Source organism: Gasterosteus aculeatus, chromosome 16 (assembly GCF_964276395.1).
Source record: "Gasterosteus aculeatus chromosome 16, fGasAcu3.hap1.1, whole genome shotgun sequence".
In the NCBI taxonomy this organism is placed as follows: Eukaryota; Metazoa; Chordata; class Actinopteri; order Perciformes; family Gasterosteidae; genus Gasterosteus; species Gasterosteus aculeatus.
Genome location: NC_135704.1, coordinates 895,139 through 903,392, shown reverse-complemented (window position 1 = coordinate 903,392; position 8,254 = coordinate 895,139). Strand labels below are relative to the sequence as shown.

The 8,254-nt window shown below is 50.1% G+C and overlaps 2 protein-coding genes across 4 annotated transcripts; both read right to left on the bottom strand.

Moving 5' to 3' along the window:
• Positions 1 to 250: 250 nt before the first annotated feature.
• Positions 251 to 7,179, bottom strand: LOC120833632 (uncharacterized). 3 transcript variants are annotated; one of them, XM_078091298.1, is made up of 4 exons: positions 6,958 to 7,179; positions 6,491 to 6,619; positions 1,114 to 1,191; positions 251 to 1,014 (listed from the first exon to the last, which is right to left on the bottom strand). In XM_078091298.1, the coding sequence occupies exons 1-4, from the start codon at positions 7,120 to 7,122 to the stop codon at positions 694 to 696; spliced, it is 693 nt and encodes a 230-aa protein (XP_077947424.1). In that variant the 5' UTR covers positions 7,123 to 7,179; the 3' UTR covers positions 251 to 693. The 3 variants fall into 3 exon arrangements, with proteins under 3 accessions (XP_077947424.1, XP_077947422.1, XP_077947423.1); XM_078091296.1 differs by having other exon boundaries at positions 6,889 to 7,176; XM_078091297.1 differs by having other exon boundaries at positions 6,925 to 7,170.
• On the bottom strand, positions 1,662 to 6,198 carry LOC144388843 (uncharacterized). Its single transcript, XM_078091295.1, has 2 exons — positions 5,776 to 6,198; positions 1,662 to 2,595 (listed from the first exon to the last, which is right to left on the bottom strand). Exons 1-2 carry the CDS (start codon positions 6,058 to 6,060, stop codon positions 1,765 to 1,767), a joined length of 1,116 nt encoding a protein of 371 aa, XP_077947421.1. The 5' UTR covers positions 6,061 to 6,198; the 3' UTR covers positions 1,662 to 1,764.
• Positions 7,180 to 8,254: the final 1,075 nt, after the last annotated feature.

Here is an 8,254-nt window from a genome sequence, read left to right as displayed (position 1 = left end):
GTGTTGTATTAACGTGGAACCGTAAGTTTTTATACAAGCTGAAACTAAACATGTTGCGTTGTATTACCGTGGAACCTTAACTTTAGTATTTATATTTATTAGTAGTGTGTACTCAAAATCATTAGATAAAACTAGCTATTATGACTTGTTATTGCTACTCATCATTTAACACAATTATTGTATTTTCCTCTAATTAAATATGTTATTAAACATTGTTTCAATTAAATTGGATAAAAAAAACAGAAACACCTGTAAATGCTCCAATGCATTTTACTTTTAATAAAAATGGCCAAACACAGCTAATCACAAAAAGGATCTGTTTCATCTGCCTCAATGAAGGGAGGCCAGAGCATGAAGCAACAGACTATCATATCAGAACAATATCTAATTTAATCTACATAGACTGATGAAGAACTGAAACATGTATATAATATAACAATGTCCTATGTCTTTCCGCTACAACTCCGCTCAGTTTATATTGTCACACAAGTCACATCCTTTAGCACGCTTCCCACAAAATATAAGTGTGTATAGGTGTGTCAGTTTTGTGTGTTGGTGTTGTATGTGTCTGTGTGTGTGTCTGCGTTTTATGCGTCTCTTTGTCCACCTGTTTTACAGAAAATAAAAAGGTTTACCCCACAGGTAAGAAAACAAAAATAGTCAACAGTTTCTTAAAGTAGACTTGACATCTCTTTACATTGCGCGCTGATTTTTCAAAGTCTGTAGCTTTGGCTTTAGGTCAGTGTGGCCTAACAAGAGCAATACCTGTTGGATGAACTGAAATGTGAGCTTCATAGTCTTGGGGCAGTTAAGATGGAGTGCATACATGAGTCCAAACAGAATGCACATTGCTTTGGGCAGATCTTGAATGTTGTCCATCACGACTTCTCCCTCAATGATGATTTCCAACGAGGCTGGACTGAGATGCTGGGAGGATGTGAGCACAGCACCTTCACGCTCAATAATAAGTCTCCCAATGTCTGGGTCACAAAAAGAATCCTCATCGTCAGATTCCTAAATACAGAAAAACAGAAGAGCCCACTCATTACATTATATTTCTCATTTGAAAAAAAACTTTCATTAAAAATTATAAGAAAGCAAGAGCTTACTCACAAAGCCTGCTTTGAAGACGTCTGTGGGGTTGTCCCCAGGATGATAGGAAGCCCTCTGACACTCAGTTGGCTCTGTAGTCTTTTGGGAATTAAACACAGTACCACAAGTTAGATAGCTAAATAGAAAAACAAATAATGATCTCTAAGAAAGCTTAAACAGGCCGAGCAATGTTTGGATAGAATTATGCAACTAATAGAGGAGCATTGTGATATGATGTTTATACCTAACCTAAGAAAAACAATGCCAAGTACATAATGTGTATGGACTCACATTGTCAGGTAGGGGACGTGGCTGGACCCAAACGCAGAACAGACAGACACAGCCGTCAGGAGGAGAGTGAATTTAACAGTTTATTAATCGACACGACTGTGGAGGTGCAGCAGGAGCGGGCGTGAGGAGTGCAGATGAAGGATGGGGTCCCGGGTGATGATCTCCTCGACAGTGCGCGGTGCCCAGTGCTCCTCCCACGTGCAGGAATCCAGACAGGTGTCAGTGACGTGAGTAACGATCCGACGTCGGCCGGTTGTCAGGCTCTCCCTCTTATACCCTGGTGATTGTGGCTCCGGTGCAGGTGCGTGATTGCAGAGCTGAGACAGGTGCGTGCGACGCCAACCTCTCCCAGATCCACCAGAGGGAGAACTAAACCAGACTTTACCTGGGTCTGGAGGGGGGAACTCTGACAGTACCCCTCCCCCCACGACCGCCACCGGGCGGTCCACCTGGAGCCCCCGGCTTCCGCCGATAAAACTCCCGGATCATGCTGGGGTCCAGGATCAGGCGCCGGGAAACCCAACACCTCTCCTCCGGCCCATAACCCTCCCAGTCTATCAAAAACTGGTAGCCCCTCCCTCTGCGTCGGGAGTTCAGAACCCTCTTTACAGTAAAGGCTGGGGCCCCGTCAATCATTCGGGGAGGCGGCAGAGGAGGTGGGGGGGGAAGGAGGTGACAAACAGACGCCGGTTTAATGCACGATACGTGGAACGCTGGGTGTACACGAAGGGACCGAGGGAGCTTGAGAAGGACCACCGTGGGGTTGATGATGCGTTCGATGGGGAAGGGGCCGATGAACCTTTGCGATAGCTTCTTGGAGTCCGTGCGGAGGGGCAGGTCCTTGGTTGACAGCCAAACCCTGTCTCCCACTGAGTATGAAGGTGCCGGGGTGCGTCGGCGGTTAGCCTGTCGCTGGTACTGCTCAGAGGCTCTCAGCAAGGATGCCCGGGCGCGGTGCCAGGTCCGATGGTATCGGCGAAACTGCTGCTGTATCGACGGTACGGCCAGCTCCTTCTCCTGGGACGGGAACAAGGGAGGTTGATAGCCGTAAACACACTGGAATGGGGACATACCTGTCGCTGTAGTGGGAAGCGTGTTGTGGGCGTACTCCGCCCATGGGATCTGCTCAGACCAGGTGGAGGGTTCAGAGGAAGCCAGGCATCGTAGGGTCGACTCCATCTTCTGGTTGGCCCTCTCTGCCTGGCCGTTAGTCTGAGGATGGAGCCCGGAAGAGAGGCTGGCAGTAGCTCCGACTGCCGTGCAAAAGGCCCTCCACACTGCTGATGCAAACTGAGGGCCACGGTCCGAAACAATGTCGGTAGGCAGGCCGTGAATACGGAATATCTCCCGCACCATAATGTCCGCTGTTTCCTTGGCCGATGGGAGCTTAGGCAAGGGTAGGAAATGAGCAAATTTACTGAACCTGTCCACGATTGTTAACACCACCGTGTTACCCCCGGACGGGGGAAGTCCAGTGACAAAGTCCATGGCTAGGTGGGACCAGGGACGATGAGGGATGGGCAATGGCCTCAATAACCCCACGCTTGGCCGGTTTGAGCCCTTGTTTTGTGCGCACACCGGACAAGCCGCCAAATACATCCGAACGTCCTCCCCCATAGCAGGCCACCAGAACCGTCGCCGCAGAAAGGACATGGTACGTGCGACACCCGGGTGACAAGTCAGCTTGGAGGCATGGCCCCACTCCAACACCGCCGGTCGCATTCCCTCGGGGACAAACAGCCTACCCGGAGGTCCCTTACCCGGGCCTGGGTCCTTCCTAAGGGCTGCCTGAACCGCTCCTTCAATGCCCCATTGGAGGGCTCCCACTACCCGCCTCAATGGCAGGATGGTCTCTGGCGTCCTCCTCGTCTCCTCCTCCTTTGAGAAGACCCTGGACAGGGCATCGGGCTTCCCATTCTGGGATCCGGGTCTGTAAGACAGAACAAAATCAAAGCGTCCAAAGAATAGCGCCCACCTAGCCTGTCGGGAATTTAGTCGTTTGGCACTCCGGATGTATTCAAGGTTTTTGTGGTCCGTCCACACCACAAACGGTTGGTCCGCCCCCTCCAGCCAATGCCTCCACTCCTCGAGGGCCAGTTTCACCGCAAGCAACTCCCTATTGCCAATGTCATAGTTCCTCTCTGCCGGTGACAGCCGATGGGAGAGGAACGCGCAGGGATGGAGCTTGTTGTCCTCCTTAGCTCTCTGGGAGAGTACCGCCCCAGCTCCGACCTCCGATGCGTCGACCTCTACTACGAACTGTAGGGACGGGTCCGGTTGGATGAGAATGGGTGCCGACGTGAAACGCTCCCTGAGCTCCTGGAAAGCGGACTCTGCCCCAGGAGACCACCGAAACGCTCTGAGATTGGAGGTAAGGTCAGTTAGGGGGGCTGCAATCTGGCTGTAGTTGCGGATGAACCGCCTATAAAAGTTAGCGAACCCCAGAAACCTCTGTAACTCCTTACGGGAGCTGGGTCTGGGCCACTCCAGGACGGCCTGCACCTTCTGGGAGTCCATTCTTACCTCTCCCTCGGCGATGACATAACCCAGAAAGCTTGTGCACCTGGTGTTAAATTCACACTTCTCCGCTTTCACAAAGAGTCTGTTCTCCAGCAGCCGCTGAAGAACCTGGCGGACGTGTCTCTGGTGTTCCTCCAGATTCTGTGAAAACACAAGTATGTCGTCCAGGTAGACAAAAACAAAGCGACCCAGCATGTCACGTAGGACGTCATTAACTAGACATTGGAACACGGCTGGGGCATTAGTTAAACCGAATGGCATAACCATGTATTCGAAGTGGCCCAGGGGGGTGTTGAACCCTGTGAGCCACTCATCCCCCTCTCGAATGCGGATCAGGTGGTAGGCGTTGCGGAGGTCGAGCTTGGTGAACACAGTAGCGCCCTGTAATGAATCAAAAGCAGTGTTCATTAGTGGTAACGGGTATTTGTTCTTGACAGACACGTTATTCAACCCCCGATAGTCAATGCACGGCCTGAGTGTGCCGTCCTTCTTCTTAACAAAGAAAAAACCTGCGCCCAGCGGAGAGGAAGAGGGGCGGATGATTCCAGCTGCCAGTGAGTCCCTGATGTAATTCTCCATGGCCTCTCGCTCTGGTCTGGAGATATTGTAGAGTCTACCCTTGGGTAGGGAGGCCCCGGGCAGCAGTTCAATGTGACAATCGTAAGGCCGATGAGGGGGTAGAGATAGGGCCCGCTCTTTACTAAATACTTTGCCCAGGTCGTGATAAGCAGGCGGTACCAGAGTGAGGTCGGGGCCAGGCGTCAAACTCCCCTGCTGGGGACCCTGGGGACGGGCGGACTGTAAACAATTAGCCAGACAGAAATCACTCCAACCCAGAATACAGCTGGTGGACCAGTCAACTGAAGGATTGTGCTTTGCTAACCAGGGGTAGCCCAGCACAACCGGTACCAGAGGGGACTTGAAAACAAGAAAGCTGATCTGCTCAAAATGGTTACCTGATATTTGAAGCTGGACCGGCTCCGTTCTGTCCGTGATTCTGGCCAGTAGTCTGCCATCTAGGGAGTTCGCCTCAATAACTTCCTCTAACGGAACTCTACGGAGTCCTAATCGGTCTACAAGGTTATGATCCATAAAATTGTCATCGGCCCCGGAGTCAATGAGTCCCTCCACTGCCATTGCTGCAGTGCCGTTGCTGACTGAAATCGTCAGCGGAGTCCGTGATATGTGTGGGGAGGGGCATAGACGCTCGCTCGCTAGAATCCTCCTTACTTCCAGTGAGCGGGGCCGTTTCCCCCCTTTAATGGGCAACGAGAGCGAAAGTGACCCGACATGCCACAATAGAGACAGCAGTTAGTTGTGCGTCTGCGCAGAAGCTCCGCCTCCGAAATTTGGGTACGGCCCAGTTGCATGGGTTCAGGGTCTGTAACCCTCTCAGGAGTGTCGACTCTGGAGCACGGCGATCCCCTGCTCACGCCTCCGCTCCCTATTACGGTTATTAATCCGTGTGGTGAGACAGATCAGCTCCTCCAGTCCCTGTACCTCGGGGTAGGAGAGTAGACTGTCCTTAACGCCCTCATTTAGTCCGTTGTAGAACACCCCCTGTAGTGCCTCCTCATCCCAGCCACTCTCCGCAGCTAGGATACGGAACTCTATGCTATAGTCGGCGACACTGCGTGTCCCTTGCCGCAGTGATAACAATCGCTTTGAAGCGTCCTTTCCCCGAACGGGGTGATCGAAAATCTTCCGCATCTCCGCGGTGAATAACTCACATGATTGGGCGATTGCGCCCTGCTTCTCCCAAACGGCAGATGCCCATTCCAAAGCCTCCCCGCGCAGTAATCCAATAATGTAGGAGATCTTGGCTCGCTCGCTCCGGTAGGAGCGGGGCTGTTGCTCGAACACCAGTCCCACCTGTATCAGAAACGAGCGGCACCGGCCGCTGTGTCCGTCATATCTCTCCGGCGTGGGGACCTGGGGCTCGTGGTCTGGCATGGACATGACCACAGAAACGGGTTCAGAAGGGCTCGGAACCGGAGGCTGGGGTGGTGCGCTGAGGTGCGCCTGGATCGCGGCGATACTGTTCGACAGGGAGTCCAGGCTGGCCATTATTCCCTGCAGGGAGGACTGGTGCTGTCCCAACATGGCTCCTTGGGACGAGATCGCCTGACGTACCGTGTCGAAGTTTGCTGGGTCCATAGTTGGTCGGATCGTTCTGTCAGGTAGGGGACGTGGCTGGACCCAAACGCAGCACAGACAGGCACAGCCGTCAGGAGGAGAGTGAATTTAACAGTTTATTAATCGACACGACTGTGGAGGTGCAGCAGGAGCGGGCGTGAGGAGTGCAGATGAAGGATGGGGTCCCGGGTGATGATCTCCTCGACAGTGCGCGGTGCCCAGTGCTCCTCCCACGTGCAGGAATCCAGACAGGTGTCAGTGACGTGAGTAACAATCCGACGTCGGCCGGTTGTCAGGCTCTCCCTCTTATACCCTGGTGATTGTGGCTCCGGTGCAGGTGCGTGATTGCAGAGCTGAGACAGGTGCGTGCGACGCCAACCTCTCCCAGATCCACCAGAGGGAGAACTAAACCAGACTTTACCTGGGTCTGGAGGGGGGAACTCTGACACACATTGGTCTGTCCAACATTCCCTCTCTTGGATCCAAATAACTCGAGGAGACGAGGACTGTGCCGGTCGATGCTCTCATAGAATTCCGTCTTGAGGTTCTTGCCCACAATCCTGCTGAACTCCATGAAGACCTGAAAAATACAGAGAACAATAAAAATCTGAATTTAGATCAACTGAACTATACAAGGCAGCTAAGCCATCTGCGAAGTAGTGCTGTCCTGAAAAACATCCATGAATGTCCTTTTTATACGATTTGAAATGTTGATGTTTAAATTAAAAACATCATGCCCCAAATTAAAAATACCAATGTTTCCTTTAAAGAGGTCAAGAGAAATATACAACTAGACACATTATATAATAGAAAGATAATTATTTGTCATGTTCTCTTTCTTAAACACACTTGATCTTCAGTGAAAAGGGCAGGCCAGCGTCTCACCATCGTGCTTATGGCAGGTTCCGACTCCACTACCTCTTTTCTTCTCAGAGCAAACGTCTGATCCATCTTCTGTTTCACAAGAGGTCCATTTGTTCTCTTCTGCATTTCATCAACCAAGTCTTTACAGGCCTCCAGGGCTGCCTGATCAAATGCACACACATTGTTGGTGTAAGCAGGGAAATGGGACAGTTCTACCATAGTTTCCGTGTTTTAACCGATAATGTTTTAAAAGGTAACCCCTTTTCTCACGGATAAACTCACAGTACTTACATTTCCACAGCATCCTCACACCACAAGAATCTGTAAACTAAGAAACAATGTCACTGTTAAATAAAATAAGGTAATGAAACCGAAACAACACCTGTGTTACAGAGAAAACCGGCATGAAAACAAACGTGTGTGAGGCCGGTTACACACTGCCGGCGTGGCATTTCTGTTGCGTGTCAGTTGCGTGGATTTTTCTGTCTTTTCACACCAGAAACGTGCCTGACGCGGCGCTGCTGCTGCTAGCCTTGTCTGGACACATGCATGTTTCCCATTGATTTACTGCACTCAAGCAGTATACTTCATGTTACACATCAATATATACTGATTTGATTACAGCAAAGACAACGTCGGCAGTATTGACGGTAAATACACTACAGTATATTGCATTCTGTACAGGTGCAATATTTGAAAATCGATCATCTTTTTGTTTTTTAAATTACATTTGTATATCTGCATTTATGTCATAAACTTGAGACTTTCAAACATCAACATGTCATTTATTAATTTGTATTCATGTCAAAATGAAATATACTAATATATCTTTTCATATAAAATTTAGCCTGGAAACGCTTCCAATGCTTGCGTGTGGCGTGAAATAGCCGTCGGTCCTGTTTCTAGCAGGCGTGTGTAAGCTCCAACCGTTTGACTGTAAACAGACACGCCACGCAGCCAGTGTGTAGAGAGTGAGGGGGGAAAAGAGAGCGGCCAGTGAATCAATGGCTGCAAGTAGCTCGGGTGTAGCTAAACACCTCCACAGCGGATGTAATTTGCCCCGACAGCGGTTGAATCGTTTTTCTATTGCGTGAAATGACGGTTGAATAAGTGATACAGTCGAACAAACTAACGGTATGCGAGCCGTCCTCAGACTGTTAACACTAAGTTAACTTTAAGTTCAGCTAAGACTTTTTGAGTAGCTAGCTAGCTAGTTTTAGCAATAAGCATGTATTAACACCATGCACAGGTTCAAACAATAACATTAGACGGAAATAAAATCTGCGTCAAATTATCTGCAAGCTTTTGGGTATTAAACATTCCCACAAAGATAACTAGGCTGGATAACGTT

Coding starts and splice junctions, on each gene's coding strand:
- LOC144388843 (XM_078091295.1), bottom strand. CDS start 6,060: ATGGACCCAGCAAACTTCGACACGGTACGTCAGGCGATCTCGTCCCAA. Junction 2,596..5,775: donor GCCGCTCGTTTCTGATACAG/GTGGGACTGGTG, acceptor CTCCATCCTCAG/ACTAACGGCCAGGCAGAGAG.
- LOC120833632 (XM_078091296.1), bottom strand. CDS start 7,122: ATGGTAGAACTGTCCCATTTCCCTGCTTACACCAACAATGTGTGTGCA. Junction 6,620..6,888: donor CCCTTTTCACTGAAGATCAA/GTGTGTTTAAGA, acceptor TGTATTTTTCAG/GTCTTCATGGAGTTCAGCAG. Junction 1,015..1,113: donor ACGTCTTCAAAGCAGGCTTT/GTGAGTAAGCTC, acceptor TTCTGTATTTAG/GAATCTGACGATGAGGATTC.